At 44.9% G+C, this 21,399-nt stretch overlaps 3 protein-coding genes and 1 non-coding gene across 4 annotated transcripts; 3 read left to right on the forward strand and 1 right to left on the reverse strand.

The window, feature by feature from the left end:
• Window positions 1-12,189: 12,189 nt before the first annotated feature.
• On the forward strand, window positions 12,190-12,261 carry TRNAH-GUG (transfer RNA histidin (anticodon GUG)). The gene has a single exon. It is a non-coding gene; the product is annotated as a tRNA-His (tRNA).
• An 804-nt stretch (window positions 12,262-13,065) lies between these two features.
• LOC136527520 (uncharacterized) lies at window positions 13,066-16,402 on the forward strand. Its single transcript, XM_066520281.1, has 8 exons — window positions 13,066-13,368; window positions 13,903-14,011; window positions 14,343-14,458; window positions 14,565-14,684; window positions 14,794-14,883; window positions 15,161-15,294; window positions 15,547-15,811; window positions 16,250-16,402. Exons 1-8 carry the CDS (start codon window positions 13,114-13,116, stop codon window positions 16,400-16,402), a joined length of 1,242 nt encoding a protein of 413 aa, XP_066376378.1. The 5' UTR covers window positions 13,066-13,113.
• A 564-nt stretch (window positions 16,403-16,966) lies between these two features.
• LOC136527522 (gluconokinase-like) lies at window positions 16,967-18,412 on the forward strand. The gene is made up of 4 exons (XM_066520283.1): window positions 16,967-17,074; window positions 17,352-17,394; window positions 17,559-17,638; window positions 17,778-18,412. Exons 1-4 carry the CDS (start codon window positions 17,044-17,046, stop codon window positions 18,212-18,214), a joined length of 591 nt encoding a protein of 196 aa, XP_066376380.1. The 5' UTR covers window positions 16,967-17,043; the 3' UTR covers window positions 18,215-18,412.
• Window positions 18,243-21,142, reverse strand: LOC136527521 (protein MODIFYING WALL LIGNIN-1-like). The gene is made up of 3 exons (XM_066520282.1): window positions 20,825-21,142; window positions 19,402-19,607; window positions 18,243-18,867 (listed from the first exon to the last, which is right to left on the reverse strand). Exons 1-3 carry the CDS (start codon window positions 20,918-20,920, stop codon window positions 18,543-18,545), a joined length of 627 nt encoding a protein of 208 aa, XP_066376379.1. The 5' UTR covers window positions 20,921-21,142; the 3' UTR covers window positions 18,243-18,542.
• Window positions 21,143-21,399: the final 257 nt, after the last annotated feature.

Consider the following 21,399-nt stretch of genomic DNA (forward strand, 5'->3'; position numbering starts at 1 on the left):
AGAATTATTTGGTGTCATCAGCACCCCTCTTTCTTGGTAACATCTTGGTCTGACATAGGGGCGTGCGATCGACGTGGGTAGCAGGCACGGGGATGACGTCTGGTGCAAAGGGCAAGAGGGAGCCAATGTCCGAAGTAGGTCAGGCCTCCACGGTGAGGTAGGACGTCGAGGAGGAGATGAGCTTGAGAAGGAGCGGCTTCATCGGAGATGGAGCCGACGGCGGCCTCGTTGCCTAGGGTTCTAGCGATCGAGGCGGTGAAGCTTCGGCGAGGGTGCGAGGTGAAGAGGCAGCGAGGCGCGGAGGGAGGACGGGAGGAGATTGAGCTATGGGACATGGAGGTGAGAGCAAGAGCGGCGGTGGTGCGCAGACAAGATGAGGGGAGGTGATGGCACGCCACGGTGGGACACGGGACGGTCGCTGTGGGTGTGATGGGGAGGTGGAGGACGTGGGATGGAGGAGGCTGCTGTGAAACCCTAGCTACTGTACCATGGCTTTGAGCGAGCCACGAGGTAGGGGGCGAGAAAAAACATTGACTAGCACAATTAAATTAAATATAAGATAAATTATTATTATTCGCTCATATTTTATCCACGTGTCTGAAGTCCAAGGGAGCCTGATCTCGAAAAGATAGTTAATTCTTTAAACTAGAGACTTTGAGCTCAAAAAAACCTAGAGACTTATATTGCTATTGAAAATGTTAAAGAACCTTATAGCGAACCTAATATTTCTATGGAATATATAGCTTTTCAATTCAAAAATAGAGCTTCATTCCGGAAAGCAATGAATTTGTGAAATATATAGCTTTCCTATTCAAAAAATAGACTTTTACTCCGAAAAGCGTTGGAAAAAACCACTGAATTAACTAAAACAGATATAAAGGAAACAAAAATCCAAATTGTGGGTCGTCTGGTAAGAAAAGAAATTCCACGTACTGAATGTATAAAAAGGGTAGAGAGGAATAGTCTCCAACAACTAAAAAGAACAAAGCGTGGATATTTTTTGGTGCGACATTTGTTTTGGTCCATCCGTCTGCCCACATCTGCGATCCCGCCTCCCTTCCAGGAAAGAAACGTCGCTGCAAGGAAACAAACCCCACTCCCGTGATTCTGGCCGCGCCGCCGCCGCGCACCCGTCACGCCCGTACGCCATCCACCCTCGCCGCCGCTATTCCTCCCCTCTTCCGCACGTGCGCTCACTTCTCCCACGTGTTCACCCGAGCCCACCATCTTCCGCGCACGCCATCTCCAGGTCTCCCGCACGCCCTCTCGTAGATCTCCCACCGTCGTCGCCAATCTTGAGGACGCGCGCCTATCTTTCTGGCCTAGCCCCCTCCCGCTCTCCTAGCAATCTCCCTCCCTCTGCCGCCCACCTCCCATCGAGGTTCAAACCATAGATCCCTTCGATTCCATCTCCTCCCCCATGCAGTGTGACCCAAAAACATCCCCAAATCTCACAGATGAATCGATTAACAAAGACCGACTCTCAGCGAGGCAGAGGTGTCCCTAGAACCCATCCTCCATCCGTCCGTGCTGCTGGGACCTATGCTCCGGTCACTGGAGCTACTGCAACCCATGTTCAAGCTGGAGCCACTAGTGTTCCTCAAGATGCTGGTGTTAGGAATTGTGCTCCTCGAATTGGTGCTTCTCCCGTTGGTGGATGGTGGCCAACGTCATCTGTGGATTATAGCGATTGTTTAGCATTGTGTAATCAGGCTGACATATGCAGTGTAGTATACCAAAGCTTATTATCTTGCAGATGGCATATACCTAGAGTGGGCTCTTTTTGTTAAGTCCGTACGTGCACCACAATCAGTTGAGCACAAGCTGTTTTCAGAACATCAAGAGGGGGCAAGAAAAGATGTTGAATGTGCATTTGGGATTTTGCAATCTCGTTTTTGCATTTTGCATCGGCCGGCACGTCTATATGACAAAGGGAATCTTGAGAATACCATGTTAGCTTGTATAATACTTCACAACAAGATAATCGAGGATGAGAAGGATATAGAGGATGATTCCTTTGACTTGAACGAGGAAGAAACCATGTCTACTGTTCAGCCATCTATAATCACTCATGGACATGATCCGGTGATGGAGGTCACTAGTACAGAAACAAGTTGTACTCCCGATTAGAAAACCCCTTCAGTCCCGATTTTCCAACCGGGAGCACGAATCCGGGACTTAAGGGCCCCTCCTTTAGTCCCGGTTGGTAATACCAATCGGGGCTAAAGAGGCCTCCCGGCCTGGCCACGTGGGCCGACCCTTTAGTCCCGGTTGGTATTACCAACCGGGACTAAAGGTTTTCTTTTTTTTTCTTTTTTGTTTCTATTTTCAATTGATGATTCGTTTTGGTTTTCGAATAGGTTTTCCAATACGCTGCTAATAATATACGTATTCTACACGTTTATAATGTTCAAACATTTTGTACAAACTAAAGTATGAAACTAACGTATATATTACATGCATATACATATATTGTACGTTATTTTATGTATATATAATATGTATATATATATTACAAATAAAGCTTGCATTGTATATTCTATCATATCCTTGGGATAACAAATTCACTCCATCTGGTTTGGCTTCCATGTTTCGTTCATGTCACTGTAGAACTCGCTGACGGGGTTTAAGACCTAGTCATTAAGAAATCCTGCTATGGTCTCTTGAATTGCTTTCAGTTGGTCACGTCGTATGACTTTTTCCTTAAACCATAGAGTCTTCAATAAAAGTTAAAGGAAAAGTATTAATATATATATATATATATGTGTGTGTGTGTGTGTGTGTGTGTGTGTTGGTCACATGATTACTTATATATATGAGCAATAAAAGAAATTGTGAATATATGAATATATTTATATAACGTACTTTGAGGTTCTCTTCAGAAGTTCTTTTTGCGTACGTCATGATGAACTCGCAAACATAGTATCCGCAGTAGTTGTTCCCCTGTTCTTGCCTCAGAACCCACTTTTACAAGAAAAAATATCCGGTGAATTGAAACCATGCATGGTGTTAATTGAATTATATATATATATAAATGTAGCTAGAACTTACTTTGTGTGCGATTACATCCAGTGGCGCTTTGCAATGTTTCATGTGGTGTTCCTCAATGAAACTTTTCTAAACACTGCGCCCAATAAAATAAAAAAATAATTTGGCCTTTAATAATTGTTGCAGTTAAGAGATCGGGGTATATATAGTTGCTAGAGAGACCAAATTACCCTTGGGTAATATCTATGATGTCTTGGTACTCTGTTTGCTCTTTTCTTAACGAGTCTAAGATGCTCAACCGACTATTGGCCATATCGATGACCATCAATATCTAATGATTGCTGCATATGTTTTTATACACAAATATGATCGACATTAACTAGAGTCAACATATATATATGGGAGATAGCTTAGCTAGTAAGCAAATAATTGAACAAATATCCATATGATCGACATCAATTATTTAACACTCACTTGAAGTTGTAGGGGAAGAGTATGTCCTTGTTTTGTTGGTTCACTAAGAACCTCATGAGATTTTTCTTGAGTTCAGCTTTCCATTGAGGCGGGGGATTAGGGTGTTTGAATACGACATTTGGATCAACGAAACCAACATCATTATCCTTTCTCTTTCTGAGTTCTGTCATCTCATATCTGCATATATAAAAATATAGTGTGACAATATATAATTTATATATATACATGTAGCTTTATATATATACACTTTAATAGTAGAAAATAATCACACTTACAGACAATAGCAGCTAATGAGACTTTTGTTGAGAGAGTCTAAGTGGCATAGTTGGTGTAATTCTAAAAACTGGACATATATAACGTCATCGCCATGGAAGTAATGTTGGTTTCTAACTCTGACAGAAACAAAGGTCTCTCCCCGTTCACACGCCAGCATGTACCACTTGTTTAGCAGGTACATTTGCGTACCCAGTTCACCTAAGGCCTCAGGGTTGTATAGACTCTTTTCATGTTCAAATTTCTTTCAAGGATCCACTTTTAGAGCAGATGGTCCTTCAGCGAGCACTTGGGCAAGGTCCAAACCAGTATCCTCGTAAAACCGAACCAGGTCCTCAAAATCGACGTCCAGTAAGTCTAAGTTTGAACCATATTCATTACGAATGATAAGAGGGGGACTGATTGTTGTCCGAGTTGTGCAACACCTTTCCCTGTTCTAGTCTTTTTCTGCGCCGCCTCAAATGACTTGGTGAGAGAGCGGTCGTAGTCCAATTTTGGCAGGGTCTTTTGAGATTCCCGCTTTTTCTGGTCCACCTTCTTTCTTAGAAGATCTAGAGGTAGGTAGAAGTACGGTTTCTCCGGGTTCTCCCTCGCTTCTCGTTGCTTTCTTATTTTTTTGAAGAAACTGTTTACATCTATTTATACTGTAGCATTTAATTCCTTTTCACTTTTCTCGTAAGACAGTTTTTGGGGAATAACTGGATTAGAGGAGGCTTTCTTCTTTGCCGGCTAGTGGGCCAACGGCTTCGTTTGTGGGGCGGACCTCTTAGGAGTTGGCTGCTTCTTCATCCCCTCATGTTGTGATTCAGGAACACCAATCGGGTCAAGGTCGGGAATAAAGTCAACACAAAACTCAATGACCTCCTCTGTTCCATAGTCCTTGACGATGCTTCCTTCTAGCCAAGTACGGTTGTGAACATATTTCTTTAGGACTCCCATAAACCTCTCAAAGGGGAACATGTTGTGTAGGAACATAGGACCGAGAATGCTAATCTCCTTGACCAGGTGAACTAGGAGGTGTGTCATGATATTAAAGAAGGAAGGAGGGAACACCAACTCAAAGCTAACAAGACATTGAACCACATCATTCTGTAGTTTAGCTAGATCCATTGGATCGATTGCCTTCTGAGAAATTGCATTGAGGAATGCACATAGCTTTACGGTGGCTAGACGTACATTTGGAGGTAGAATTCTTCTTAATGCAACTGGAAGCAATTGCGTCATGAGCACGTGGCAGTCATGGGACTTTAAGTTTAGGAATTTCTTCTCTAGCATATTTATTATACCCTTTATATTCGAGGAGAATCCAGATGGTACCTTGATGCTTGCTAGGCATTCAAACATGCTTTCCTTCTCAGTGTAGCTGGTAGGACTTAAGTAATGGCGTCCATCATCTGTCTTGTTTGGATGTAAGTTGTCTCGTTCTTTCAAACACCATAGGTCCTATCATGCTTCAAGTGTGTCCTTAGGCTTCCCATACACACCCATGAAGCCTAGCAGGTTCACACAAAGATTCTTCATCATGTGCATCACGTCGATCGCGCTACGGACCTCTAGGACTTGCCAATAGGGTAGCTCCCAAAATATGGACTTCTTCTTCCACATGGGTGCGTGACCGTCGGCGTCGTTCGGAACAGGTTCGCTGCTATGTGCCTTTTCAAATACTACTTTCACATCCTTGACCATATTGAGTACATCCTCACCAGTTCGGTTGCCCGGCTTGGTCTGGTGGTCTGCCTTACCTTTAAAATGCTTGCCTTTCTTTCTTAGGGGGTGATTCGTAGGAAGAAATCGACGATGGCCAAGGTACATGACCTTTCGATATTTTTTCAAGAATATACCTTTAATGTCATTGAAACGGTGCGTGCATGCATTATATCCCTTGTTTGATTGTCCTGAAAGATTACTTAGAGCAGGTCAATCATTGATTGTTACGAACAATAATGCTCGCAGGTCAAAGTGCTCCTATTTGTGCTTATCCCACACACGTACACCTGGTCTATTCCACAAAAGTAGAAGTTCTTCAACTAGTGGCCTTAGGTACACATCGATGTCGTTGCTAGGTTGCCTTAGGCCTTGGATGAGCACTGATATCATAATAAACTTACGCTTCAAGCATAACCAGAGAGGAAGGTTGTAGATACATAGAGTAACAGGCCAAGTGCTATGACTACTGCTCTTCTCCCCGAAAGGATTCATACCATCCGTACTTAAAGCAAACCTTAAGTTTCTTGTGTCATTTGCAAACTCTGGGAATTCTCTATCGATTGCTCTCCACTGGGATCCGTCAGCAGGGTGTCTCAATATATTATCTACCTTATGGTCTTGTTTGTGCCATCGCAACAACTTTGCATGGTCTTTGTTTCTGAACAAACGTTTCAAGCGTGGTATTATAGGAGCATACCATATAATCTTAGCAGGGATTTTCTTCATGGGACGTTCGCCCTCAACATCACCAGGGTCATCTCGCCTGATCTTATACCGTGATGCATGACATACCGGGCATGCATCTAACTTCTCGTACTCCTTGCCACGGTAGAGGATGCAGTCATTAGGACATGCATGTATCTTCTGGATTTCTAATTCCAAAGGGCAGACTACCTATTTTGCTTCGTACGTAGTGACGAGCAATTCGTTATCCTTCGGAAGCATCTTCTTTTGGATTTTTAGTAACTCCCCAAATCCCTTGTCAGATACACCATTCTTTGCCTTCCATTGCAGCAATTCTAGTGTGGTACCCAACTTTTTCTGCCCCGCATCACAAGTTGGGTATAGCAATTTCTTGTGATCCTCTAGCATGTGCTCGAACTTGATCTTCTCCTTTTTGACTTTCGCATTCTCTTTGTGCATCACGAATGGCCTGACCAAGATCATCAGCGGGATCATCTTCTGCCTCTACCTCTTCTTCATCTCCCCCATTGCAGTATCATTGAAGGCACCATATTCAGCAATAATGTCATCATCGTCCCATTGTTCTTCTTCACCTTCTTCTATTACAACCCTGGTTTTTTCGTGCTTCGTCCAACAAATATAGTTTGGCATGAAACCTGACTTCAACAAGTGTGAATGAAGACTCCTTGAGCTAGCATATTCCTTCAAATTCTTACATATGGCACATGGGCAGCACATGAAACCATCACGTTTGTTTGTCTCGGCCACACGTAAGAAAGAATGCACGCCCTCAATGAACACTTGGAAGCGGCGATCAGCATCGTACATCCAATGCTGGCTCATCTGCATTACATGACATACATACCATATTAAAACCTAGAACATAATTAGTTAATTACACGACATGCATGCCACCACACAAGGTATTAATTTATGAAAGTCTCGCTACAATGTAGACAATCCCAACTACCACTAAAAAAACTAAAGCTAAAATGCACTTCAGCAGCATAAGGATTTCATGACCAATTCCAACTAAAACAGACAAATCATGCGTTTGTTCAACATCTATGGGCTTCTTCCGCAGGATCACTGCCTCATCAGCCGCCGTAGCCGCCTGTGCAAGAGAGTTTTGCACGTGTTCAACATACTCTTCCTCCCAGTACCATCCTGAACATCCAGTGCCATCCCACTAAAATCAAAACAAAAAAATAGAACTGTAATCACAATCATCATGAAAATAAGTATAAAACCATAATCATCAAATGCGAACAAAATAGCTCACATTGCGATCCGAACACTTGTAGAAGATAGGGCCTTGTTGGGACACTCCTTCCTCACACTTGCCGCATGCAATGAGAGGGAGGTCCGGCCTCAGTCGCTTTGGAACCCGATGAGAGGCTGAGGACCCGAAAGCAGTTGCCATCTACTCTATGTACTCATTTTTAATATAATATAAATTTCTCATTTTATAAACAAATAAAATTGAAAAAAAACTCTAAAATTCTCTATATCTCTAAACCATGAAGTGTGCTATGCATGCTAGAAATGAAAGCTGAATACTAGTTTTGAATAACTACTTTAACCTTCCTTCATCCAAATATGCAAACTTTAAAGTGATTTTGAGCTTAAATGACTTACAAATAAAAAAATTCATCATAAAAAACCACATATATCTAGTCCACAAAATGAGATATGCTACTGATGAAACATGAGAGTATATAGTTGATAACCTTTAGAACCGAAGAATCGATGGAGGAATCGAAGAAATCTTGTGATTACCGGCGATGAGGAAGAAGAGAGGCCGGCGATGAAGCAAGAACACTGAGCTCGAAGTAGCTCGGGCTCAGGAAGGAAGAAGGGGTATATAGGAGGGGACCTTTAGTCCCGGTTGGAAACAACAACCGGGACTAAAGGTTCCTTTCTAGTCCCGGACGGAGCCTCCAGCCGGGAGTAGACTTTTACTCCCGGTTGGAGGGACCAACCGGGAGTAAAAGTTAACCTTTAGTCCCGGTTGGTAGCTCCAACCAGGACTAAAGGTCCCCTGCAGCAAAAGCCTGCCGCAGTAGCCGTTGGGCAGGGACCTTTAGTCCCGGTTGGAGCTACCAACTGGGACTAAATGTTTCTCTAGTCCCGGACGCGAAAAATACCGAGACTAAAGCCAAATTTCAAAGTGGATCAAAAGTCATTTCTCTACTAGTGGGTACTACAAAGAAATGCTAAGATCCATGATCGTGAAGTTCATAGGCAACTACAATCTGATTTGATTGATCACATCTGGCAAAAAAATTGGGCATCAAACTAATTAGGTAGAATTATGCATTCAAATATATACTAGCCTTCATGTTCAAGAACCATTGAGATTTTATTAATTCAACCTCCTGTATAATTTTGTTAATTTACTAACCCATTCTCATTTTTTAACGGTTCTTCTTGGAGGATGATGGACATGGAGTTCTGTGTGGAGGATGATGATGGATGGCTTAATAGTATCTAAATATTATTATCTATTAAGTTTGCAATTCATATCTAGGTTTCTATTGCTATTGTAATGGATGACTCAGGGCTATTATCTAAACTTTTATCAAAGTTCTGTATGGAATTTGTTTTTGGATGCTTCTGGCGATATACTACTATATGCGTTGTGTTCAATTGCCGTTGATCACATCCATCATATTTTTGGATGCTCGGTTGATCACATCCATCATATTTTTGGATGCTTGTGATATACTGCTGTATGGTTCAGTTGCCGGTTGATCATATCCTGTATGGTTCTAGAAGGTTACATCCTTATCCTATTGATGTTGCATAGCTGTTGAGAGGTATAGGGTGGATCACATGGTAATACGCCACAGCTGATCAGTTTCTGTGTTGCATAATAAATTTCTTTATCCGTAGAAACTACAATTACAAACTTTGCATTTGGGAGCATGGTTTCTTATGATGGTGTCTTTAAGGTATAGAAACTATGGGTAAAGTCTGTCATGTGAGTGTCCATATGACACCCGCAATGGTTGACTTATAAGCTAGCTCTAAGTAATATTTTTCATATTTTAATAGAAGAGAGAGAAAAATTAGCTCTTGATCAAGAATTAGGCTTATACATATATTCTAAGATCATATGAGAATGTTATGTGGGTCTAATTATACTATGAGCTATTACTAAAAGCTAACACTTGGCACCAGTTAGTTTGCTTGTGCTTTGAGAAGCACAACAAAGTGCCTCTGCAGTCTACAGTGATGATGGCCTAATGATGAATAGTATTACAGTGAGGTTTTTTTCTATGCATACTACGGAATTTTACAGTAGAGTTGGTGAGGCTACGACGTCACGCTCTCCGTGACTATGTTAATTTCACGAACTTTGCATTTTGGATTAAATATCACTTTAACGTCAGTATTTAATTTTACAGTATTATTATTTTATCGTGTGATCCGTATATTTTTAGTAAAAAAAATTTAGTTATCCCGTAGCAACGCCCAAGCAGCAGGCTACCTGGTTGAAATACCTAATTTTAGTTTCCCTGCTTGAAATACCTAATTTTAGTTTCGCGTTTCTTCGCTCGAAAGTTGAAACGAACGATTTGGCAGTCCGATCGAATGGGGTGAGCCCAATACCCACACGACCCCCAAATCTTGATTAGAGGACATTGCTCAAGGCGGGGTGTGCGGCATTCTTGTCGGGTCCACTTGTCTATTTCTGTCTTTTCAGTGCATTGTCCACTGCTTCTATTAGCTTGTTCGCGTGGTCGTAAATGATCGTAAATTTTCAGCCGGAATAATGTTTTTTCCTCACATAAAACCAGCACTACTAGATTCAGGTTCTTTGCCAAGTGCCTGGAGCACTCGGCAAAGGTCAAATTGCACTCGGCAAAGCCTTTGCCGAATGCGGCACTCGGCAAAGAACACACGGCAAAAAATTGATCGGCAAAGCCCTCTTTGCCGAGTGTCTTTTATCGAGCACTCGGCAAAGGCTTTGCCGAGTGTCAAATTTGACACTCGGCAAAAAAAAATGGTTTGCCGAGTGTTTTTTCAAAATACACTCGGCAAAGGATTATTGTTTGCCGAGTGTTTTTTAATTACACTCGGCAAACCTGTTTTCCAAAACATTTACGCTTGGAATATATGTGTGTAGCCGCTGTAACATATGCAACATTCAGATAAAAAGCTTGCAACATATGTCTAAAAACAGATGAAACATTTGGAACATACACTTGCAACATATGCATATAGCAACTGCAACATATGCAACATACAAATGAACACAACCGAAACATTCGGAAGATACACTTGCAACATACGTGTATAGTCATTGCAACATATACAACATCTAGATGAAACATACAAAATATACACCTGAAACACATATGCCCGCGCGGAGTTCGATGCCCACGGTCACCTGTCACGAGAGCAAAAAATGGTGCATGGAGATGCGGGCCCCACGCTCCTCTCACGAATTCCCAACGCCGGTCATTCTCTCTCTCTTTGGTCACCGCGCATGCACGGGCCCCACGCGCCGCATGCACCCCACGCTGTCGCATGCGCTCCCACGCATTGATCGCGGAAATGACGGGTGCGGGCCGCGCTCCTCTTTTTTTTTCTTCGTCATCACGCCGCGCGGGTCGGAGCGTTCGGATGGACAAACGCCCTCAACCAAGCATTACCGTTCCATCAACTTAAATATTTAAGTTGAATTGGTTGGTTTCCATCAACTTAAACATTTAAGTTGGATTGAATTGGTTGGTACATGCGACTAAATAACAAAATATATATGTCACCCATTCAGCCCGACACAGAGCTCACTAGACACCAGAGAGAGTGAGCACGGGCATCTCAAAAAGTTCAGGCTACACAGCAATGTTCAGTTCAGGGTACCGTTGATGACACTTCTCAGGCGAGCAAATATGCTGGTGCTTCAGGCTCTCTCTTCTTCCAGACAGGGGAAATTAAACCAGACTTGAACTAGACAAAAGTTACGAAGGACTGTTTTACTCAGACCAGGCAGGTGTTGGGGCTACAAAAGTTACCAAGATTTTATAGCCGTGTCATCCCATCCTCACCTCACCTCACCTCGTTGCGGGTCACCGAATCGTGAGCTCGAGAAAAGCAGCGTGCGTTTCTGAATGACGACACGCAGACATGCGTGAGTATCTCTGAAGAAGCGCATCGAGAAAATCGCAGTGTTCTTTCTTCACATAGAGAAAGGGCATCTGGAAGCCTGTGGCTGAAAAAGGTGTCCCCAAATCTCTTGCGTCGGTAGACAAGGCACATACTCCTCTCATTCAGCGCCAACAGCCCGACACAGATCACAGGACACCAGAGACAGAGTGAGTACGGGCAAAAAGTTCAGGCTACCGTTACCATCCCGGTTCTGTCTCAAGCAAATTTGCATTGGGCAAAAGTTGTTTTATTCAGACTCGGCAGTGGTTCAGGAGCTGGGGTACATCACACCTCATGCTTACAGTAGCTTGAGATCCATGGCGATGAAGTTCTGGCGGCTGATGGGGTTCATGACCACCGGCGGGCCCGCGGTGCGAGGCCACGCCTGGAACTTCTTGTCCGTCGCCTGCCACCACTCCTTGTCCGCCACCGTCCTCGGTGTCGTGCCTGCTCACCATGTAAGTAACACGGATGTTAACGTGAGGATTATTGACGTGCTTTGCGGTGATAACTTGAGGTCATCAGTTGACCGATGACCCTTTACCTCCAAAAACCTTCTTCTGTGGCACCAGGACATCGGAAGCATACGCGATCGCGAAGGAAGCAGCTAGACCGGCGATGATGTACTTGGCCGACATTGCTGAAACTACATAGTTTCGTTTCGTACATACGGGGAAGAAAGGTCGCAGGTTCAGGGAACGGAAGTGCTCAAAACTACTAGTAGATGCTTAAATAACAACTGTATTCATCCCGGTATGCGCAATGCAAGATAGGAAAAAAGAGGCAAGTATCACATATGAGGCATGGTTTATATTATAAGGAAACATCGAGACATATTTATCATTTGCAAAGTGTGCCATACCACGATTCAATTAAGAAAGCAATCAACAGCAAGCTTAACACATAGTGGCTGTAGTTTAGTGGTGAGAATTCCACGTTGTGGCCGTGGAGACCTGGGCTCGAATCCCAGCAGCCACAGTCTTCTTTTGTTTCCTTTTTTGCTTTTCCATATCATCTCGTTGCTTTTGTAAAACTTTTCCATATCATCTCTATCGATACAAGTCAGTTTTCGTATCATCTCTATCATAAATACAAGGTGGCAGTTTCGAAATAAAAGACTATTATTTCTTTTGCCTTCTTAGCTTTGGAGATATCTTTTATAACTTGAGTTTTTTCTTTTGAAAAAAAAAACCTTTTTCATATCATCTCTATCTATACAAGCTGGCAGCTTTGAAAAAAAAAGTGTACTGCGTGTCTGCATCAAAATGGGAGGTACAGCTTGGATGAAATTGTGGTTATGTCCACGTTGATATCCAGTAACTCGTGGGCTGTACTCTAAGGCCCCCAATTAAAATAGTCAAGGTTAATGCATTCAACAATAAGCAACTTATCCAAATTTTGTGCTGAATAAATATACGTTCTGCTGAACTCACTTGTAAAAGATAGATTGTTTATAAGGAAAGCCCAACAAATTTCTGAGCCAATAGGGTGGCAACACGCGAGACAATTACAATTTGGCCACTATCTATCAACAGGTCAGATGCCACTGCCAATGTCCATGCATGCATGACACACCACACCACCTCCACCCTCCGTGCTACTGTTTCGGATTGGAAGCCGGAGACCAGACAAATCGCACAGGGGAAGTAATCGGGCCCAAACGTAGTGCGTGCGTGCGTGGGCCAAAGAGACAACAGACCGAAAGAAAATTCAGCCCATTAACAGGCCCATAATATTCTTTTTCTCCTCCATGGGGGGAGAGGGACCCGACGCTTTGCTACTGCTACTGGAGCAGAGCGCAACGCCCCACGCGCCCACGCCCGAGGCACGATGGCCTCCGGACCTTCGCCGCTCGCCGGCGGCGTCGGCGACCGGGGCTCCTCCGCCTCTCACCACCAGCACCCGCCTCCCCCGCCGCCGCCCAAGATCCTCCTCGCCAAGCCGCCGCTGCCGCACGCCGCCTCCGCGGGCGCCGACGACGACGGCGGCGGGGGCGCGGGGGGCCGCGCGCGCCAGGCGCCGCAGCCGGGGTCGCTCAGCCTCGTCTCCGACGCGTGGGAGGCCCACACCGACAAGATCCTCCCGGTGCGTGCGTGCGTGCGTGCCGCTCCCGCGCGCCCTTGCTCGCCGTCACAGCAGTTGGGGTCTCGATGCTAGGAAGTTGTTAGGGTGACTGGTCGATGGAAACCCTGGATTTGGTGATCCGTGTTAACTGTAGCTAGCTTTAGGTCTCGTCAGTCTATTTGTTAGCTTAATCCATTATTATTGTGGGTACTTCTTTCTGAATGTTGCATTTGTTGGTTTTAGTTCTCAATCAAGTAAGCCTCCCTCTGAGCACTGGGTTGTTTCTAATTTGTTAGTGCTTCATCGTTCCGTAGATGCCCTTCCTTCACATATGATGACTGATTGACTGTGATATGTTATTTGGCTTCTACTGATCATACTTTATATATGCATATGTTAATGTGAAATTGTGATCCATTGAGCAACACGGGGGGTGCTGCATTTAGAAGGGATGGGGTTTAGATAGTGAAAGTTAGTGACAAGTGTTCTTTTTTTAATAATGCGATATATAGATATTATTCCTCAAACCTTACTAACCCAACCATGCTTTTGCAGTATTTGACCGAGAACAATGATTTCATGGTGATTGGGGTAATTGGCCCACCTGGTGTAGGCAAGTCAACCATCATGAATGAACTATATGGACATGATGCAAGCTCACCTGGTAAGATGCAACTTCACTTTGTTATGCTCTTTTATGCGTCGTTCCATCACTTAGATTCATTGGTTCTTATACTGAGAAGCACTTCTAATGATTATTCTGTTGATGCACTTTGCGATTGATCACATGGACATTGTTCTTAATGTTTCCACCATGCAATATCTAGCTGTCCTCAGATTTTTATCTACCACAGTATGCACATTATAAAGCCTCTTTAGCGTCACGAATGCTGCTTAGAAGTTAAACAAAGAGCACTCCTATTTTGGTTCAAATTTTGTTCAATACCAAAATCTTAGATTCCTAAAAACTCATTTCCTTTGAACATTCTGTGTAGGAATGCTTCCTCCTTTTCCTACACAAACTGAGGAAACAAGATTGATGGGGAAACACTGTACTACTGGTATTGACATCAGGATATCTAATGAGCGAGTTATACTCCTTGACACTCAGGTGAGATGACATTAATTTTATTCTGTTTTTTGCAATCGGAAGGCTAGAACCGGTTATCAGTATCTTGCTTACCAATTTGTGAAACGAAACCTCTTTTGCCCTGCAGCCAGTGTATAGTCCCTCTGTTCTAATCGATATGATGAGGCCAGATGGTTCATCCACAATTCCTGTCCTTAATGGTGAACCCTTATCAGCAGACTTAGCTCATGAACTAATGGGAATCCAGGTAAAGACTGTATTTACAATTATTAAACTCACTTGTGCTACTGCTGGTTCGTTGGAAATACCTAATAATTGATCGGTATTTTCTGTTATTCTGCAAGGAATTGCTGTAGCTTGGTGTTTTCTTGGCATCTGTTTGTAATATAGTGTTGGTCGTGTCAGAAGGGATGAATGATTTGTCCATGTGGGAGCTCATGCTTACAGTAAGTTATCTCTTCTAAATTTGTACCTTCCGTCATTCTTTCATTAGCCTGTCTGGAAGACAGAGGAAGTTATACCTGTAGGTTCAGGATCCGAGTTTTCACCTAATTTCCAAGAAAATTGAGCTGTTGTTCTAGCGTTCTAATGATCCTATCCCATCACACCTGTTTCTCCCATCACATTTTTTCTTCCGTATCCCAAATAGTTTACAATAACTTGGCTTTTGGGACCTGGTAGTAATGCAGAAGGCTGAATGGATGTTCAAATACATTTTCACAGGTTGATTTATTGAAGCACAACATACCTGATCCATCCGTGTTAACGTCATCAGCATCCCAAGACAAGGAAAACAAAAATGAAGACCAATTGGGCAGTGAAGACTATATTTCTGATCTCTGTTTTGTGCATGCTAGGTGAGAATTAGCCATTGACATGATCATTGTTTTGTTACTTAAGGGAAATTATATGCTCATTTCTATGTTGCTGAACAAAGAGATGTATGGCATTTTCTATCTTGGTAAAAGCATTTACTATTTCCTTTTAAAAATAGCATTTATTTTGCTGTGTTACAAGAATGTAATACTTCCACACCTAAATCGGCCCTGTACTCTTTTGCTCTAAATAATCTAAGAACCTTACATTGTTGTGCCTTTCTAATTGAACAGGTTGCAGGGACAAGATTTTTCTCCTTCAAAGCTCATGCTTCTAAGGAAAACTCTCGAGAAGCACTTCAACTCATCCTCTTTTAGAATCGGGAGCTCTAATGCAACAGGTCAAGCTTCTGATTCGCTGGTTTCTTCAAGCACCAAAGTTGAAGATTTAACCTCCGGTCGGCAGGACATATTTCTCCTTCCCCTGAGAGGACATGATAACTCGACAAAGTTTGAGTATGGAACATACTCGTGCATGCTAGGGATGCTTCGTGATCAGGTATGGTTGCTACACTGAGGAGTTTGCATAATAGGAAGGGAATATTCAATAGACTTACAAACCCTAGCTTGTGATTCGCAAATGTGTCAGTTACATGGGACTGACTGATTAAGATTCTATTAAAATCTAACACAACATTTTCTTATGTAAATAAGTCTGGGCAAGCCATTCCTTCCTAAACCCTAGAGTTTCATCTAATCATCCTTGACACCTGTACTCTAGCAAATCATGAGAAGCATTACTTGGTTTGCTGCTTTTAACTGGACTGGTTTCGTTAATTCTGAGAAGCTAAGGTTACATTAAAAATCCAATCAATTGGAACTCATTCCAATAAAGATATTTGTTGCTGAACATTAAACTTCCTTTGTAATATCTGTTTGGCACATTTCTTCAAGGCCTGGTCGAGTCAGTCTGACGTGAACACTCGTGTGGCTACAGATCCTGTCATGGCCAGCGAGGTCATTCTCGAAGAACCTCTCGGAGCGCGACTGGCTGAGAAGCTCAGCAAAGATCTGGGACATGGTGAAGAAGTCCCCTGTCATCTCGGAGTACTGCAAGGCGCTCCAGAGCTCAGGGTTGTTTAGGAAGTAGCCGTAGTCTGGCAGCTACTTTGTTGGTATGCGCCTGCTTTGGCTTGGCTGGATTGGAAAATTAAACCAAAGAATCGTCATTAGATCAGATGGACCTGCTCTCTCATGCAACGTTGACATGTTTCTTGGGAGGGCGCCGTATGTTCTGTTTATAATTGACTTTGAGATACCCCTGTATGTTTTGTTAGCACCAGATTGGTTGTTGGACAAGCTGTGTGTGATAAGCTCTGAGTCAGCGACAGCAGATGGCAATCGCCAGTATTCAGTTTCATGTACGGCTCATGCTTCTCTGCTAGTCGTATGATACTTTTGAGACAATGATCATTAAACCAAATTACAAAGGTAAAGGTCTTTTTCAAAGGAAACAAAATACAATGTCCGTCAAACCAAACTACAAAAAGTTTGTGATCTTTTTCAAAGAAAATAAAATAAAACTGCAGGCTGGTGGATTTGTACGCCTTCCTCCGTCTTAAAATGGATGCATTGTAGCTGACGTCAGCGACTTGGGCATCCCGGACCTGTTAATAAGAATATGGACCCGTTCAACCTGACGAAAATGTTGTTGATCGTCGGCTTCTTCGCCTGGTCATTCTCTAGTCCTCCACTCTAGAATCCACAGGAGGAGGAGGTGGAGCGCCCGCCATGGCCGGCTCCGATCCCCTCGCGTATCAAGGTCAGTAGCACAGCACAGCCTCCACGCCTGCTCCTTACAGAGCCGGCAGGCTGCATCCTCCATGCGTGCTCCAAGTAAAAATAGCAACCAAGATTCAGTCTGGAATTTGCTCGTTGCTCGCGTAGCGGCTGTTCGTGCGTACGTACTAGGCAAGCTCGCGATCTGAATCCTGAGCTGACAGTACCTGCTGCGATGAACAGCCAAGAGCCGGATAGGTTGCAATTGGGTGACTGCTAACGCTAACTGATCTTCTCTTTGGGGAAAATTTGGGTTGCAGGGCTAGCGATCGTGGTCATGGGAGTCAGCGGCTGCGGCAAATCGTAAGATCCTTCATCCTCCTCACTCTGTTCTGCGCTCATGCTTCAAGAATTCGGTCGAGATTGCTTAAAGATAGCACAAATCGGCAAGATTCATCCGGCGTTCTGCCAGTGACAGTCTTTACAAACTAAATCTCTCTTTTCTTTTCTTGCCTGCGAACTCGCAGAACCGTCGCGGCAATGCTCGCCGAAGCCTTGGGCTGCAGCTTCATCGAAGCAGACGACTACCATTCCCAGGCAAACAAAGGTACACCACCCCACCCCACCACGCAATTCACATCATCACATTTCTGAAACCTGAAACCTCTGGCATTCTGCCATTTTTGCCATCTCTGAACTTCTGCTGAACTGAAACGCCTCTACTCTCAACTTGTGCACAAACCCAGCCAAGATGAGCGAGGGTATCCCGCTCTCCGACGCGGACCGTGCGCCGTGGCTGGAGTCGCTCCGGGACGCCATCCGGGAGCGGCTGGACGGCGGTGAGGACGTGGCCGTGAGCTGCTCGGCGCTTCAGCTCAGGTACCGGGACGTGCTCCGCGCCGCCGACTGCGGCTACGAGCCGGGGGAGTACGCCACCTGCAGGGTGAGGTTCGTGTGCCTGCGGGCGTCGGCGGAGGTGATCGCCGAGAGGATGCTGCGGAGGTCGACGGAAGGGAAGCACTTCATGCCGGCGAGCCTGCTGCGGAGCCAGCTCGACCTGCTGCAGATCGACGCCACGGAGGGGGTCACGGAGTTCGACGCCACGACGGTGCGTCCCGGCGACATCGTCCGCGACACCGTTGCTCTGTTCAGGGAGGAGCTGGCGTCGACAGTCCCTTCTTGACTTGTTTCTGAATGCGAATGCGATGCAATTTCATTCATGATTCAGTATTCATTCATCCCATCATAAAGAAACTCCACGTTTACAGACAAACTCTGAACATGATGCAAAGCTCTCTTCAACATTACCCAGTTCATTCAGAATCAAACATCCATAGCAATGAAACAGGCACGCTCGATAAACAAGTGGGTAGAAAGAAAGGGAAAAAAACTGAGTCTACCTAACAGCAATGGTGACTGCTATTGTTCTAACCTGCAACCTATACAGACCAAGCACAACTGCATCAGGTACCCTGGTTAGGGTGACCTGTTGAACCAACCACAGATTGTGGTCACGAGACCTGCTGCCGCCGATTGTAAGTGTCCTCGTGGACAAACACTGGTTCACTGCTCTGCTGCGGGATCACAGGCTGACCCATCGCGATGCCATGGTTCTGTGGGGTTGCGATCGTCGGTGGAGGACCCTTGGAAGATGACAGAGCGACGTAGTAGACTATGGCCAGCGCCACGCTGGCAAGGGCTAGCACCGCTCCCCCGGAGAAGACCCCTGGCTTCACGACGTAGCAGAAGCTACCAAAGTACATGTTCTCCTCGCCTCTCTGGTCGTTCAGGGCAGCTCCAGTCAGCAGGAGAAGGAATGCGATAATGAAAGTACACCTGCGGAATTTAGCAATACTTAGGTTAGCACATTAGCGAAATCTGGTATTCAGAAAACTAGTAGAAACACATATATCACCGGTTACTAAATCCAACAAGTTAATGAGATCCTTGTCTAGGAAGACGTAGAATTTCACTGCAGGTACTATAAGCTTGGGATCTATGCAAAAGCTATTATATGGATCCAGCATGTGGACTACTCATATTCGTGGCTTACAAGGAATATAATAAACATCAGTCAATTAACAGTGTGCAGCTACTAGATCAAAGAATGTATTTAAGAAAATGATGTGACTCTTTATATGTCAATGCTACGCTATTTCTTTATAATGGTTGCTTCACTAATGCAAAATAAAAATAACGAAACGAGTCAAATGCAGCCAAGAACTCAGGTGTAGTTTGACGTTCAACATAACATAACAACATCCAACATCCATTATTACTGGCAAACCAATTCACTAAAAGGCTATGTAAGGTTTACAAAATATGAGAAAAGAACAAAACAGATCATAAACTTCTAGACCAGAATGTTACCAGGATATGATGAATGAAATCAGGGCTACACTCCAGTTAGTGTCTGAGGGAACAGGATGCCTCTTACAACAGAAGCAACCAGCGACTGTGTTTATGATGGACTGGGCGAGCATAAGAGAGACGGCAGATATTAAACCAAGCGCTAAGGCTGGGGTTCTTGGGTATATGCATTTACCAGGAGTACCGCTTGTTTGAACATCTGAAACCTGCATGATTCACATGATGAACGTTACATTTGGACATGGGCACAAATATAGGTACAATTTATTAGCGAAAGAATGACAACCATTTCCAGACCCTATATTTAGAGCATATAAAGTGAAACAGTCAATTATTAATAAATTTGCAGATTCTAAAATGGTAAGTTAGGTTGAAGACAAAATCAAATTGGCATAAACATACATGAATCTGTCCGATAGACGTGACAAAGAATGCATTTTAATCTAGAAGAATAGCACAAAGAAGCAAAAAAAAAATGATAAACATATGTGTCTTAGGATTTGTATGCAGGGGTGACATGCAGCCTCATCGCCTATGATTTTAGCTATCTCATCAAGAGTGAGAAGGGCAGGCCTGGTGCAGTGGTGAGAGCTGTCTCACTGAGTCACCAGGTTGCAGGCTCGAAGCAGCCTCTCTGCAGATTTTGTGGGGGGAAGGCTTGCCTCGGTTTTTTCCTTCCAGACCCCACTCATGTGGTAGCCTCCGGCACTGGGTCTGCCCTTTATCTCATCAAGAGATAACAAAAAACTTGGACAACTGTTCTATCAAGGTAGTATATGCAGCTAAACAAATATGCAAGAAAACCTAAGGCAACGTGGCGTCCTGACCCCAAAGGCCAAAGATGAAGAATGGTAACAAAAAGGCAATAAAAATGACGGAAGATTCTGATTGATTCGAATCACTTGGGATGGATCAGTTGCAACTTGCAACCAAGATCAAACCAATGAAGCACTCTAAACCTCTCACACTATGGCAACCAACCATTTCTATTTCTACGACAAGGCCACTGGCTCACAGATTTCGTTCACCTCTCAGCATATATTACACCTAAAAGAAAGGAAGGTTTTATTCGAGTCCTTGTTGCATCATTAGGTCATACCGGCTAGGTACACTCAGGATCATTACCGTCCACTCCCTCGACGCGCAAGCGTGAAAATCACCTATTAATAGCCCCAAACAAGCATAATAATCGCCATTAGTAGTACAGTACTAGACTAGAGTACCGCAGCGGACTCAGCTCCCCGGCGCGCCCAGTCGCCGACCGCTCCTCCGCCGATAAGTCCCGCGCTCAGGAGCGACCGAGATCTAACACTCGGAGGCAAGGCCATCGCCGTACCGGCGTACTGTACTCAAGAACGGAACGGGGCAGCGCATACCCGGCCGCCGCGCCGGTGCAGGAGAGAGGGGATGTGGCGAGACACACCTTGACGCGGGTGGCCTCCGCCGCGAATCCGAGCGCCGCCGAGAGGACGCCGAGGAAGCCGACCACCGCGCACACCGCCACGACCTTCCGCTCCATCTCCCACCCTACTCCCCTACCCGCTCGTCCACCAAACAACCACCAACCTCTCTCTCCCTCCCTCCCCCACGTCCTCCTTCCCCTACAAGGCTACAGGTCTCTCGCTGGTCGCTGTCCGCAACCGCAAGCAAGCAAAAGAGGACGAGAAAATCTAGCGGCGGCTTTTTGTCCGACCGGGGGAGGAGAGGAGAGCCATAGCCCATAGGAGAGGAACTGGAATTTCCACCGAATTTTTCTCGGGGGCCGCGTTTATCCCGCGGCCTTTCGCGTCGTTTCGCCCACTGCGCGTGGGGGCCACTGGTTCGGTGGGGCCCACGTGCCAGCTGCGTCTGCACCGCCACGTCGTCCCGTTCGAGGCGCGCGGGTGTGCAGACGGTCCACGGTGGACGAGCACGAGCGCGCGGGGGACGGGGAACGGGGGACGGGGAGGCGGCGCCCACCTGAGGAGGGGCGGTGCGCCGTGGACGCGGTGCACGGGC

Source organism: Miscanthus floridulus, chromosome 19 (assembly GCF_019320115.1).
Source record: "Miscanthus floridulus cultivar M001 chromosome 19, ASM1932011v1, whole genome shotgun sequence".
Lineage (NCBI taxonomy): Eukaryota > Viridiplantae > Streptophyta > Magnoliopsida > Poales > Poaceae > Miscanthus > Miscanthus floridulus.